Source organism: Euleptes europaea, chromosome 11 (genome assembly GCF_029931775.1).
Source record: "Euleptes europaea isolate rEulEur1 chromosome 11, rEulEur1.hap1, whole genome shotgun sequence".
Lineage (NCBI taxonomy): Eukaryota > Metazoa > Chordata > Lepidosauria > Squamata > Sphaerodactylidae > Euleptes > Euleptes europaea.
In genome coordinates this window covers 35960121-35976210 of record NC_079322.1, presented here as the reverse complement: position 1 = coordinate 35976210, position 16090 = coordinate 35960121, and the positions used below count along the sequence as shown (strand labels likewise).

General features: G+C 41.9%; 1 protein-coding gene across 1 annotated transcript in view; it reads left to right on the top strand.

Annotated features, from left to right (window-relative positions):
- Positions 1 to 16090, top strand: part of LOC130484626 (ubiquitin-conjugating enzyme E2 E2) — a 149764-nt gene that overhangs the window by 122100 nt on the left and 11574 nt on the right. Inside the window, exon 4 of the mRNA XM_056857695.1 lies at positions 15190 to 15322. Within this exon, the coding sequence (XP_056713673.1) occupies positions 15190 to 15322 (133 nt within the window). The remainder of the gene's footprint in view (positions 1 to 15189; positions 15323 to 16090) is intronic.

Genomic DNA, 16090 nt, shown 5'->3' with positions numbered 1-16090 from the left:
TATATACCCATGTATAAGCCGACCCGCGTATAAGCTGAGGTGCCTAATTTCCCCCAAAAAATGGGGAAAAATTAGGCACCCGCGTATAAGCCGAGGGTCGGCTTATAACCCCTCCCCCCCCCGCAGGCTTACCTGGGATCCCGGCGCAGGAGCAAGCGGCGCGGTCCTGGCGGCGGCACGAACGGGCAAGGGCCAGGGCAGCCTCCCTAGAGCTGCAGAAGGCCGCCCCAGGCTGCCCTCGGCCAGCAGAAGCGGCGGCGCGGCCGGGCGAGGGCCGGGGCCGCCGCCCCAGGCCGCCCCAGGCCGCCCTCGGCCGGCAGAAGCGGCGGCGCGGCCGGGTGAGGGCCGGGGCCGCCGCCCTCGGCTGGCAGAAGTGGCGGCGCGGCCGGGCAAGGGCCGGGGCCGCCACCCCAGGCCGCCCTCGGCCGGCAGAAGCGGCGGCGCGGCCGGGCGAGGGCCGGGGCCGCCGCCCCAGGCCGCCCCAGGCCGCCCTCGGCCGGCAGAAGGGGCGGCGCGGCCGGGCGAGGGCTGGGGCCGCCGTCTCAGGCCGCCCTCGGCCGGCAGAAGCGGCGGCGCGGCCGGGCGAGGGCGGCTCTTGGCACCAGGAAGCGGCGTGGGCCCAGCGGCGGCGGCAGTAAGTTCCCCCTCCCTCTTCCTCCCTCTTCCCTCCTCCCTCCTCCCCCCTCCCCTCCCCTACCGTATTGACCCGCGTATAAGCCGAGTTCGGCTTTTTCAGCCCTTTTTGGGGGCTGAAAAACTCGGCTTATACGCGAGTATATACGGTATCTTGAATGGTTAATTAGGCAGTGAAGAAAACATTTAGTACCCTTAGATTAAATTTATGAATGTGAAGAGATTTGGCTGTAAGAGCAGATACAGTGATTGTTAAGGGTTAGAAGCGATAAGTAAGATTTTAAAAAATCCATAAACTTGAGTAGCACCTTAGAGACTAGCAAAAATTTCCAGAGTTTATCAGCTTTTATGATTCAAAGTTCACTTCATCAGATACCAAAAACATTCCATTCAGTTGTTATTTCAGTTTCTCTATTTTTGAGATGGAAGAATGTGATACGCTGTTTTAAAACTTACAGTGCAACTAAACACAGATTGAGACCAAAACATAGTGTAGCATGCAAATATATAATTAATAGAAAATAGCCACAGTTCTGAATAATCACAGTGTAATCTGTAATTTATATGAGGATTTGGTAAAGGAAGCCTTAAATATAACAATTATTTAATATAACATGATGAAGAATGCATTAGATTGGAGCTAGGCCTTTACTGAAAACTCTTTGCATCTACATCTCCCATCCAAGAAGTCCTACTTTCCCACTTAATTGTAGGTCTTTTTACTTGTTTGTATAACCCATAAGACAACATGCCATAGCCTCTGCTACCCTGTTCTTCCCACCCAGATGTGTCATTACTCACCCATACGAAATGAGCATTGTGAAATCTTAAATGAACACAAAGAAGCACACAGAATTGTAAGAGATGAAAAGCAGAGTGGCTGCAGATACTACAGTCCCTTCAGTGGCCAGCCAAATGTACAGTTACTTCTGGGTTCAGCTGGGAACACAGCTTCCCAGAGTTTGAAAGAAATAGTTGCATGATGAAATTCTGTAGAGAGTAGGTACAAAGGCAACTTGCACCACATTCTCTTCAGATGGTACAATCCTGTACCACCACCAAATGCAGAAGTGACCACACGCTTGGCTGATTGTAGGGGATTGTAATGTATGTAGTTGCTCTCAAGGCCATTGCCAATTAACACCAGTCTCTTGCTAAGAGGTACAGGAGGGAGACATTGCAGCTACTATAGTTCTCCATCAAGTGGATATTGTACCTTCCAGCAATACTTATCAGTTGATAGCAATTTTTAAAAAAGAGAGTTAAGAACATAATACTTGGTTTGTTCTAACCGTAAGTACCCAAATATGTAGCCTTAAATGACCATATGAAGCTTGGCCTCTCTAGCCATCATAAGATGCTGAAGATCATAAGATGCTGTCATCCATTTCAGCAACACAGAGAGTACAAGCATCATACACTTCTTTTCTAAGCAAGCTGTTTGAATAGATTTCTAAAGGTTCCGATTTTTTGGCAAGACATTCAAGCCTATCGTTTATAGAATACCAAACCTTCGTAATTTAAATCATCTGGGTCTTTTCTATCCTTAAAGAAATGGGATGTATGGATCACTCTGTTCTTTCCCCTAGCACAAAGAGGAGTTCGTCCATTTTTATATACTGCTGGAATATTCCCCAAGGTATCATCTTTTATATTATCCATTATTCTACTGGTAATAACAAAGAGATGTTGTCTCGCACACAGCCCAAGACTCTTTTTGAAAGTATAAAAAGATTGTTTTCTTTACAGTTTGCTTCAAATGTTCATCCTCTGATTTTGTGTTAAAATAAAACTTTAAAGCTTTAACAGTACGTCAAATCTTCACTTGTGAGGTAGAGAGAATCAATTTGAACAGCCCCAGACCAATAATTCTCAGCTGATGCGCGAAGGATACTTTAGGCATTTCATGCTTCTTGAAATAGGCTCGCTTTTAGTGTATGTTCATGATCTTTCTCATGTCATTATAATACTGAGCACTGTAGTAATAAGCAACTTTAAAATGTCATAGGCAGATAACTAGAAAGACATTTAATACCCTGTAAAGTAATATTTTCTCAGTGGTTTCATAAGTGCTGCTGTAAATTATACTGCTCATTGTTCATTCAGTACAAAAAGAGATACACCACAGCTCTCTTCATTTACTCTGGACTTTTGCTAACGCAAGAGACATGGGCCTAGTTCATAGTCCCCATGGTGTCAGAGGTACAATTGACATCACTTGTGAGCCACCTGCCCTGCATAAATGTCCAGTTGCTAAGAGGCCCTTGTCATCCATTTTCTCTCCCCTTCCTCCAGCTTTTAAAGGCCAAAGAATCATGCAAATCAATTAGAAGTCTTAGAATAGTGAGTTTGCTTTCAGGTTTCACAGAATTCTCTCTCACACTGTGATCTTTAAAGGAGGTGGAAGAAAAGAAAAAGATATTGCCAGTTAACATTATGGTGGAATTCCCTGCCTAAATAATATGATTGTAATTTATTAGGCTGGCTAAAGGTCGTCTCTTTCAGTTCTAAGATTCCACTTTTTGGTGGCTAAATTAGGTATCTCTTGAATCACTACTTATATTTTAGATGGGGCTTCCACAATGCTCTTTTTGCCAGTGACATCTTTTTCTCTTTTGCTCCTCCTTAAAAAGGTAAAGGTCCCCTGTGCAAGCACCGGGTCATTCCTGACTAATGGGGTGACGTCACATCCCGACGTTTACTAGACAGACTTTGTTTACGGGGTGGTTTGCCAGTGCCTTTCCCAGTCGTCTCCCCTTTACCCCCAGCAAGCTGGGTACTCGTTTTACCGACCTCGGAAGGATGGAAGGCTGAGTCGACCTCGAGCCGGCTACCTGAAACCGACTCCCATCGGGATGGAACTCAGGTCATGAGCAGAGCTTGGACTGCAGTACTGCACTTACCACTCTGTGCCATGGGGCTCTTGCTCCTCCTTAGACACCTTTTATTTATTGATATCCAGCCTGGGGAAGACCTCGTTGAAACTCAAAAGCTGGCTATAGGAATGCTTGATCACACCTATGTTCATATCACAATTTCAAGCAGATGCTCAGACTTTTAAAAGTGTGCATGTTCTTCAGAATGTTCAAAATTGGATCAGAAATATTCTGGACACGCCTGTTCTCACACTGCTTTCTACATGCCTGTTCCTCATCTTGGCTGTATGTTTAAAAATCCTGCTTTGGGGAAGAGGAAAAGTTGCTTGTCTTGTCTTCTCTAGCCTCGGTTGATGGTCTGAATGCCTGATACTGAGCAAGACTTGACTTCTCCTTGGTCCAGCTATTTTCTTTAGTGATTGTGATAAAATTAGTTGCAGTCACATGCCTAACTCTGCTGCAACTCTAGCTTTTTGTTATGGTAATAGGCCAGTCTATTGGCCCATGCAAAGACAAAGAAAAGAGAAGCTGGTCCCATGTCAAGTTGTTGGGGGGGTGGGCAGAGAAAGACAAGCCAAAATGGAAGATGGTTGGCAACAAGGTGCTTTTTATATCCAAAACAACCAACACTGACTTGACTTTTAAAATCCATTCAGGAAAAGCTATTGCAGGGTAACTGAATACACCAGACAAAACTACCTTCAGCAGTGTGTGTATCGCACGGAGGCATAGGAAGGAATTCTTGGATAAAATTGGGATTATATGCAGGTCTGTGTTCTCATTTATGAAATGTTGGACGGTTTGAGATCTCACATTGTGTGATGGTATTGGTGTTTCTCTTAAGTGAAAGGACGTAGATATTTTCAAATGTAAGCACCTCTTTGCAAAATTACAACGACTCTTTTGAAAACAAGGACTAATGCAAAGTAGTAGAAGATAGACACAAGCTCTGATTTTCCCAGAGGCTCATTTAAGGTATGAAGGAGACAGTCCACAACAGCTTAATGGATCTTTGTTGGCATGCTATGCAAAGGAAGGAGAGGAGTGTGTAATCTGCCAGTTACCCAGGGTTTCTAGCCTCTTTACATACACTAAGCAGATGAAGGTGTGCCTGTATTCCTTTGTGATACTGCTGGGATCGCACACTGAGATTGAAGTTGGAAGTCTGAATGAATGCAGAAGTCTTCACTAACTTCTTCCCAGTAACTGGGATTCCTATCTGAATCCTGGTTGAGAATCCCATTTAAGAGGATAGAAGGAAGTCTCAGTAAAAGTGCCCACATTTGGATGTTATGAATAATTGGACTTGGATTTAAGTGTTTTTTTCTTCAATCTTGGCACATTATGAAAGGGAGGGGGAGAACAAGTACACAATCCTGCCAGTTACTCACAATTTCTTTCTTTCTTTCTTTCTTTCTTTCTTTCTTTCTTTCTTTCTTTCTTTCTTTCTTTCTTTCTTTCTTTCTTTCCCTTCCTTCCTCCTTCCTTCCTTCCTTCCTTCCTTCCTTCCTTTTTTTCTTTTCAATCACCCTCATTATCCTATGGTTCCTAGAGAGCAGTGACCAAACTCAGACTTTGTCAGGCCTTTGGAAATGGAGTCAATGCATTTTTTAAACAATTGAACTAATTTTGTTCTCCGTATTCAGAGCAGTCCCAGAATATTCAAGATCTCTCCGCTTTGACAGTGGTCAAAATTTTCCACCTTTCTGATAGGCAAAAATATATAACTCAGTGGGAAAGTGTGTGCTTTGTGTGCCAAAGGCCCCAGTTCAATTACTATTAAAAGGAGATCATCTAGCAGCTGTTGAAAAACTTTTCTCTGCCTGAAATTCTGGAGACATGCTGGTAGTTAACAAACAAAAAGAAGATCTAGAACGATTGCTGTTAGTATAAGGCAACTTCATATGTTAATGTGGCCATCTACATTGGTGGCGTTCCACAGTCTGAAGTCACGTGTTTCTCCCTTCTTTCAACAGACAAATTATTTTCAAACCATATTACCAGTAATTTGCTAGTGCCTCCAAATATTTTCTAAATGTTTTTATCTTGTTATATTTTTGGGGGGCATTGATTGATATCTAAAGTTTTCAAGAGAATAGGGGTACTTGGAGAAGAAAAGAATCACCTAAAAAGAGCAACACCTTGTATTTCAAAGAAGTCTGTTTAGAGAATGTTTCAAAACTGCAACATACTAACAATGAAGGAGGATCCTATCATGCCAACAGAACAAATTACTTTATTCCTTTCGGCTTTTTTCCCCTTGGCATTCTTCCTGTATTGTTTTCTCCATCCATGAGCAATGTTGACAAGATTTACTGCATCCAAACCATGGCTTTAAAATCTACTGTTGACCATGTTTGATCATGTTAAGACTAACCAGTTTACAGTAATATATACCAAAGCAGGAGAAAGCATTCAGCAAAAGCACCAATATCTGCATGCTGATCTGTGTTTTGGGTTACATAACTTGTTTAGACTGAACTCCAATTTTATTTAACTTTCTGATGAGTCACGAGTGTAATAGTAATAGGATTTCAGTGTTTCTTCTTTTCCCTACTCCATGTGTACCTCAACCATGAAATAGGGTTGCATGGACAGATATCACTCTTCAATTATAAACTTGAAAGTTTACTACTACAGCAGATTCTGGTCGGGTAGTCATGTGAGTCTGTTGCAGCAAACTTAAAAGCAAGTCTTTATTACTTCTTTAACTTGCTTACTGAAGCATAAAATTTCATGGGCCAGAGCCCACTTTGTCAGATGCATAAACTGAATTCTCAGTCAACAGAAAGATTCACGTAAGGACTTTCCCCTACTTTTGGTCTCTGAGTAGTAGATTTGAATTCTAGATTTGAAATCTACTAAGTAGATTTGAAAGCAATGCCATACAGCATTGCTTTCTTTAAGAAACATAGAGCTTAATATTGACTTAGACAAGGTCCTCCCCACCACATTTCGGTATAGATCAGTTTACACCACTCTCATCGTTCTGTGCCACAAGGGAAGAGAGCAGACGTTGCTTTCCAGTTTCAAGGAACCATTCGGTTATACAGCCAGATTCCTCAATGTGAGTCTAGCTAAATGTTACAGGGAAAGACAAAAAACAAAACTATTGCTGCCTATCCCTTCTAAATAACAATTCTTTTTCTGTCAGAAATGCTGTGATTCAGTAATATGCTAATCATGAGAAAAAAACGCATCTACCAATTTACCTCAACATAAAAAATTTTCAACCACTAGCACAAATCCATCTGCTGTTTAAGCATGTTTAACATATATGCACCCTGCAACCATTCTGAATCTAATTGTCCTAATGTCTAAAGAAGAATGGATTTTGTTTGTTTGTTTTTGCTGTTTATAACCTGCCCTCCCTGGCCGAAGCCAGTCTTAGAGCAGTTAATATCATATAAAATACCTTAATATAATCAATAAAAATCACAAAAAAATCTAAATTTAAAACAATAAAATCCCAATTAAATTTAAAAACTACAGATCTATAGACACCTAAGTATCTCTCATATTGCCAGAGAGAGGTGGCAGGTTACCCCTCAATTAACATAAAATAGTATAAAAGGAGGGGAATAGGGAGGCCAGCAAGATGACATTTGCATCCATCCTCAACCATAGGCCTGGTGGAATAGCTCTGTCTTACAAGCCCTGCAGACGTCTTTAAGGTCCCACAGGGCCCTGTTGTCACCAGGCAGAGCATTCCACCAGACCGGCTCTAGGGCCAAAAAGGCCCTGGCTCTCGTTGAGGGCAACCACACATTCTTTAGAGCCAGGGACCACCAGTAGATTATTATCAGATGATCGTAATGATCTTCGGGGGGTATACCAGTAGAGGCAGTCCTGAATAGAGGTGTCGATTCGGTTCCAACCGACAAGATTCAGCAATTTCTACTTCGGATAGAACCAAAGTAAAAAAAGGCAGGAAAACAACGAACCGAACTCAGCGAGTTCAGGCGGACGCCGGATAAATTCGTACAAGTTCGGCGCCCCCAAAGCAACATTCTCCCGCGGCCAATCGTTGGCCAAGCTGGGTCTTCTTCTGGCCAATCAGTCATGGATGAGTGCATGAGCCCGGCCACTGTGCGGCCCAGGGAAAGAGAGAGAGAGTGTCTGTTTGTGTGTGAGCGAGATCCCCATGGGTGGGGGGGTGCGTGTGCACATTTGTGGCTTTCCACGGCTCCGGGGGGGCATTTTTGGAGGTAGAGGTTCCAAAAATTCAGTGTAGCTTGAGGGGACCCTTCTTGCAAGAACCCCAAGTTTTGTAAAGATTGGGTCAGGGGGTCCCGAGATATGGGGCCCGGAAGGGGTCCCTCCCAAAATCGCCAATTGGAATAAAGGCATTAAAAACACATTCACGGTTTTCCACAGCTCTGAGGGGGGCATTTTTGGAGATAGAGGTCCCAAACCTTTGGGGTAACTTGGAGGGGCCCTACTTGCAAGAACCCCCAAGTTTTGTAAAGATTGGGTCAGGGCCCCTCGAGTTATGCAGTCCCCCCCAATTGGAATAAAGCCATTAAAAACACATTTGCGACTTTCCACGGCTCCGGGGGGGCATTTTTGGAGGTAGAGGTCCCAAACCTTTAGTGTAGCTTGAGGGGACCCTTCTTGCAAGAACCCCAAGTTTTGTAAAGATTGGGTCAGGGCCCCTCGAGTTATGCGGTCCCCCCCAATAGGAATAAAGCCATTAAAAACATATTTGTGGCTTTCCACGGCTCCAGGGGGTTTTTTTTGGAGGTAGAGATCCCAAACCTTCAGGGTAGCTTGGAGGGACCCTACTTGCAAGAACCCCCAAGTTTTGTGAAGGTTGGGTCAGGGCCCCCCGAGTTATGCGGTCTCCCCCATCCACCCATTGGAATTATTGGGAGCAGGCGGTCCTTAATGTGCATCTAGAGAGCGGCAAATCCAAGGCAAAACCTCCCGTGCATAAATGGCCAGAGAGAGTCTGACTCTGTGTGTGTGAGTCTGCTAGAATCGTATTGGATTACTCCTGAGTCCTGACTCCCAGTCCCTTCTCCTGATGGAAGAGAAGAAGACATCCACAGTAAGACCCATTTTGGGGCTTCTCTCTATAACTTTTTTCCTGTGTGTGTGTATGTAGGGGGGGAGATTGTGTGTGGGGGGGGGAGCCAAAGGGGGTGGGTTTACCTGTTCTGCTGGGGGACTGGGCTTTCTGCTGTTTTCACCAGTTGCCAACTTCGTCTGGAGTTAACTGTGGGTTAACAGAGATTCTCTCTGGCTGGCTCCTATTGTTTCCAATGGGCTGTGCAGCCACTCCTGTTGTTTATAATGGGCTAGCCTGTCATTCGTTTTAGTACATCCCATGTCAGTGGGTCTCTGTCTGGCCCGTTCTTCTCCTTCATTTGGAATTTGCGTCTTCTGGTTCAGGGGGGCTGTTCTGCTGGGGGGCTTGATTGCCTCTGTGGAGTGTGATTTGGGGGGTTACCTGTCTTGGGGGGGGCTTGATCTCTTTGCGAGTGGAAAGCCGTGAATGTGTTTTTAATGGCTTTATTCCAATGGGCAGATTGGGGGACCCCTTCCGGGCCCCATATCTCGGGACCCCCTGGCCCAATCTTTACCAAACTTGGGGGTTCTTGCAAGAAGGGTCCCCTCAAGCTACACTGAAAGTTTGGGACCTCTACCTCCAAAAATACCCCCCAGAGCTGCGGAAAGCCACGAATGTGTTTTTAATGGCTTTAAATGGCCGAATTTATTTGCGAACTCTGAACTTAGTGCCAACTTCCACAGATCCGAATCAGGGAAGTTTGGACTTCAGCATTTCCCAAATAAAAACGGGCCTAATTTTGCCGAATCCGAATTTTACCGAATTTTTTTTCCCAACAGCCCTAGTCCTGAAGATATGAAGGTCCCAGGCCATGTAAGGCTTTAAAGGTCAAAACCAGCACCTTGAACCTGATCTGATACTCCAGCTGGAGCCAGTGCAGTTTGTGAAGCACTAGCTTTATATGCTCTTGGGGCAAGACCCCAATAAGGAGTCTCACCGCCAAGTTCTGTACCAGCTGGAGCCGCCAAATCAGTCTCAAGGGCAGCCCTATGTAGAGCGAGTTACATTAGTCTAGCCTAGAGGTGACCATTGCATGGATCACCATGGCTAGGTCAGGGTGGGAGAGATAGGGCACCAGCTGCCAGGCCCGGCATAGATAGAAAAAAGGCACCTTGACCACGGCTGCGACATGGGCCTCCATAGACAAGGAGTCATCCAGGATCACACCCAGACTCTTGATGGCGGGTGCAGCTGTCAGTTGCACACTGACAAGAGCTGGGAGCCGGCACCGCAATCCCAAGCCACCCCGGCCTAGCCACAGGACCTCTGTCTTCGCTGGATTCAACTTCAGCCAGCTTTTTCTTAACCAACCAGTCATGGCATCCAAACACCCAGCCAGTATTTCCAGGGCGGAGTCTAGATGGCCGTCCATCAGCAGATAAAGCTGGTTGTCATCAGCAGACTGATGACAACCCAGCCCGAAATTCCAGACTAGCTGGGCAAGGGGGCACATGTAGATGCTAAAAAACATATGGAAGAGGATTGCTCCTTGTGGCACCCCACACACCAAAGTGTACCACTGCGACACCACCTCCCCCAGTGCCACCCTCTGTCCCCGACCTTGGAGAAAGGAGCACTGCCATTGATGGGCTGTGCCCCGAATCCCTATGTCAGTGAGGCAGTGGTCTAAAAGATCATGATCATCCGTGTTAAAGGCTGTTGACAGATCTAACAAAATCAGCAGCTCTGACCTGCCTCGATCCAGCTGTTGCCGGAGGTCATCTGTCAGGGTGAACAGAGCCGTCTCCATCTCATGACCGGGTCGGAAGCCCGACCGGAAGGGATCTAGACTGTTTTCATACTCATGGAAGAAATTTGATATTCTGGTGGATGCATTTGAATGGACAGTAAAATTATGCAGAAATATTTGTGTGTTTAAGAGAAAGGTCTGCAGCATGTTAATGCTATACCCCATGTAATTTATGTCAATTAAGCAAAACAGGTGAGCTTTGTAGCTCTTAAGACAACTCTTGTAATCAGTCATATGGCTTTTCCCTCTGATTACTGTAGTTAAATTTTCACACAGTTAAAGCTTAGGTATTAATCGTATGTTGTCCCAGATAAGCTGCTTTTAGCAAATGACACTATTAGTGCTTGATCTGATAGTTATATTTATACTAAAAGTTGATTTTTAATACATTTCAAATAATCTTTTTAGTAATTCTAATAAACATGAATTCATCTGTCTGGAAATATGTTCGACATAAAGGCATAATTTTTGTATAGATGACAAAATCACTCTTTTAGATATAAAATGTGGGTTACCTTGACTCAGAATTTTGGTGGCAGGGGGTTGGTTTGCTTGCATTTAATGCAGAATATTAAAATGCCCATATGCTAAACATATAAATACCAGCATAGGTTCAGTGCACTGTGACCTTTGTTATCAATGAAGCAATTACTGTGTAGAACATATTTTCCATAGTTGTGACAATAGAAGTTAGCATCAGTTTTATAACACTTACATCAGTAGAAGCTTATTATTTGACAAGTTGCTGCTGATAACAAATCTTACGTATTCATACAACATCCCCTCATTTCTATGAGTTATACCTTTAAGAAATATTTTTAATACTTGAGAGGTATATCCAAAATAATCAGTATTACATGTTCTATCTTATCTTTATTGTTCAGCCATTTCCAGCAGGATCTATCTGGAAAGGCAGTATGATGTTGCTATTGAAATTGATTAATTTTATTGAAATTGACATCAGCAACATATAATAAAGGCTGGGACAGTTGATTCTTTGAAGGATTACGTTGCCCTTTCTGAGAATCAGTGTCCATTTGAATCAATCTATTTCAGATAGATACTATTTCAGATTTGCTTCCACTGAGGTCTGTGGTTTGTTTGCCAGTACAATTAGTCAAATGGCAGTATAAATCACATAAAGTATAAAATGGTTGGGTTTCAGCATATTCGGCAGATGTCCATGTAACGAAGAGAGCAATTAAATCCTTGTGCAGTATAAACCAGATAGAATAATTTTCTTGTAAAGGGCTTGAACATATGGGAATTTTCCCTGGAGAATCCTGATGTCTCATCACTCTTGGGGATTGTGTGTGTATGCATGGCTTCATAATTATGAAAAAATAAGACAACGTTAATTTGCAAGGGGATAAGTGTTAATTTAGTGATTGCTGTCTGCTTTTTGGATGGTGCCTATATACTTTTGCATTATCCTTTAAAAGTTTCAAACTATGCAAAAAGTTTGATTTATTGAAACCTTGGACAATTTTTTGTTACCTATCCTGTGTCTCCTAAGTAGAATCGTATACCAAATCAAAGTAACCAAATATTTGGTTATTATGTCATTGCAAAATAAACTTTGGGAAGTATTAACTAGTGCAGTGTTATCAGATTACAGCCACAATATAGTTGTAATAGCCAGTGTTGGTTCAAGACAAAGAACTTGTAACCACAAAACATGATTCTGTTTCCAGACATGGCAACATTCATATTCAAGAGTTGTTGCAGTGAGTGCTAAAAAGTCCGTGGTTTCAGATCCTAACTCAGCCTCAAAACCACTAGATGGCTTTAGGCAAAAATGCTGTCTCTTAGCTGCAGCCCTGCTACCCCAAATCTTTCATATGAGGATAATGTTGGTCTACTTTACCAAGCTGTAGGTAGGAATTCTTGCAATTATGATATACAGGGACTTGTAGGGGGCATCTCATTTTCCTCTGCCCCACTATTTCCTCTCCTTTTCCTGAAAGCCCCATAGCCTGTTCCCTTTTCCTGCTTGCTTCTTTTTTTCCCACCCAAACTACCTTTTATCTTCCTCTTTCCTACTCCTGGAAGCCCCATATCCTCACCTTTCCTTTCTTCTGTCCTTCCCACCCACCAATGAATCTTTTAACTACCCTCCATCTTCAGCTATATTTATTATTTATTTCTTCAGCTATACCTTGCCTGTCTCCATAATGGGGACCCAAAGCTGCTTACATCATTTTCCTGTCCTCCATTTTCTCCTCACAACAACCCTGTGAGGTAAATTAGGCTGAAAGTGTGTCACTAACCCAAGGTCACCCATTGAGCACCATGGCAGAGTCAGAGTTGAATCTGGGTCTCACAGAGCCTGATGTGAAACTGTAACCATTACATCACACTGGAGTTCTTGGGGTGGCTGCTGTTGAGCAATAGTAAGCATCTAGGTCTGGAAGAGTCATGCAAGTTTGTGTGGTATCAAGTCACCCAGTGGTTGCTGCCAGGCCTAGCCCTGATTAGTCCTCTCTCAGAGGCCAAAACAGTCCTGGAAAGAGCGCTGTCCACCTGCCTTTTACAGACAGAGAACAATGCTTGAAGCCTAGCAATACTGTTGTAGTTGCCTAGCAATGGCCACTGAGGGCATTTGTTTCTTAAAGCTAAAGGTGCTGCTTCTTTTATTTTGAAGGATTTTACCCCTCAAATGTTCGTTTGTAAGATTTCAGAATTTTTTTGTAAACCTACTTTCTGAATTTAAGTATCCATGTTGAGAATTAGATATATTGATATGAAGCACTTGAAATGTGCTATGTAAGTGCTAAGTATTATAATTTAAAATAAAATGAATTTAGATCAGCATATGTCTAATAGCCTTGGGTGCCCACCTCCTGATGTAGATAAAAATATCTGTGTGAGGGGTGTTGGCAGGACGGTCCTTAAAAAAGTTTTTTAGCATGTAAATGTAATTTGAATTTCTATCAAATGCACAGATGGTTTTTCAAGTACTTGTACTTTGAAATTAAAAATTGCTATCTATATCAACTGATTTTGAAGCACTGTGGGTTTCACTTCTTAATTTTTTATATATGAATTCATTATTTCATGTTTGGTGGGCCTTGCTTTCTTATGCACCTTAGAAACAGTGACAGGGCTTTGGTCCCATCATTTTTTCAGCTTGATAAAGAGTACAATTAGCCACCTTGATGCTTAGTTCAGTAACAATTAAACCTCCCTAGACGGCTTGGGATTGATATTTCCATAGACAGTAGAGATGTTTTTAATTATTAATTCTCTAGTTTGTTTCTTACAGCAGTCTCAGCTGTGCTTTATTATTCAAAGGTTAATGCAAACTGAGAACTGGGTAAATTAAATTCATTTGGTGGCTAGCTCCCTGATATAGACATTGTGGGGTGCAGATTAGAGGCAATACTGTGGCTTTCTCAAATATTTAAAAGCACCAGTTTTGCCTTTAAAATCATGGTTTTTAAAAGTTTTTAAAACTCTTTGAAATGATTTCACAGCATAACAGGTTGAGCATCCTGCTTTATAAAGCAAGTACTCCATCTGTAAATGTATGGAGCATTATCAGTTATTACAGAAAATTAATGCAGATGCCATGACTTATAAACTGATACACAACTTTTAAAGAGCCATCATCCAGTTATATGCAAGGAGTCTTGCACTCCGATATTATTGCAGAACGCCTAAGGAGATTCAGGTACAAGAAGGCTATATTATCTTTTCGATGAACAAAATGAATAGTTGCAAGTCATGGAACAAAGCCAAAAGCCTTCATCTGCTCTAGATATAGTTATTTTTCACACCCTGCTTTAAGTACTACAGCAATTTCAGCAAATACTATTTCATAAGAAAATTTCTGAGCATATGTTGTACCATTTACTGTTTTTCAAAACAAAACAAAAAAGGTGCTGGTGGTCGGTTATTCGTACCACACACCATCATAGATAGAACAAGCAGGTATCTCATAGGTATTGTTAATTTATTTATGGACTACATATCTGGAGGCATGTTATGAAATTAAACACCAGAAGACCATCCTCCGCTTACTCAGAGCATTTTTGCATCTAACCCCTTGAGTTAAAAATCTAATTCAAGTGCAACCCCTTATATCTCTTTGGGTTTTTTTTGTATTTCAGCTGTATGTATATTTTGAATACTTTTGTAATTGACAAGGCTGATACCAAATGATGCTGTTTCTTAAATTATTGTCTTCAAATGTGAAAACTTGAAAAATCTTGTTATTTGTTCAAAGAAATCATGATGACAGGGAGAAGGTGAATGTGACCCTTTTCTAAGTGTGCTGTCAGCATTTGTTGTTGTTATAACCAGATCTGTGACAGTGCCAGAAACTTAAAATATGTAAGGTGAGCTCAACAGAGTTCTGAAAGGAGCCCACAAGCTGTCTATGGATTGTCTACCTATATGCTGTACTTTACATATATATTTGGTAATTTAACCAGCAGTTTGTGGTTGTTGTTTTTTTTTTTAATTGCTTTCAGTACATTCTTGTAATGATTGTATGAAATAAAGCAGTTGCCAGTGTAAGCCAGTGAAGTGACTTAGATGTCCAGAAAGGACATTGTTTGTGATGGTGCCAAGATTTTATAACAACATGTCGTGCAAAATCATGTTATTACAATGCCACCTAGTGATAAGGTGAGTGACAAGGTAAATTAATACAGAATGTCCAACAGCTGTATGTTTAAAAAAAAAACTGGTTTGAGTCAAATCACTTTGGATATGTACTGGATTGGAACATGATTCAAGAATGGGATTTCACAATTTTCAGTTCTGATGCATTTTCAAAGCCACAAATTGATGCACTGTGCACTTTTGTTTTTCTGCAGTTACTAAATATACCAAATTTTATGTTTGTATTATAGTGCTGGACCAAAAGGAGACAACATTTATGAATGGAGATCAACTATATTGGGGCCTCCAGGTTCTGTGTATGAAGGAGGAGTTTTTTTCCTTGACATTACATTCTCGCCAGACTATCCCTTTAAACCACCTAAGGTAATGGGGGTGGGGGGAGAAAACAGTAATCTCTTCAGACACTTTTGTACTGAGGCTTGGTGTGTACACTTATATTATGTTGAACAGAAAATGTGCAAAATGTAATCTTTACAAAGTTTCGTGCCTATTTATAACATTAAACCAAGAAATAATAATAGCGTGAGCATTTTCACTAACTGCTGATGTTAAGGATCCAGTGTAGTTTTACCAGCCTGAATGAATGAATTGCAGTCCTTGTGGGATATAGAGAAATATATCATAATGAAAAGCTGTTAAGATGGTCTTGCACATTTCAGTTCACCATGTGTGGATGGTAGACATTCTTTATTAGTCTCAGTGTATATTGTGAACAAGTTTGGCATGATTGCGTACTATAACCCATAGAGCAAGATGGATACAATTTCATCTGTTGAGCCAGCATCCCATACTTTGGACTATACTTCCTCAGAATAATTACAAAAACTGTAGCATGCAATCTCATTAGATGATAACAACATCCTAAGAAGGCAGCTTCTTTTAAAATATTTCGAACCACATCAAATTAATCTGGTCTGCAAGAATCTGAAACTCTTATTTGTAAACATTTTCCAGTAAAAGTGTCTAAAATTAGAATTCGTTAGAACTGAAATCCATAAATGTGAATCTATGCCACAGAAATTTTTATCCCATAATAGATGTGAAGGAACTGTGAGATGGAAATTTTATTTTTGTTTTACCAAGCTCTATAATTATATGGGAAGTAATATTTATTTCACACAGTTGTTTCCA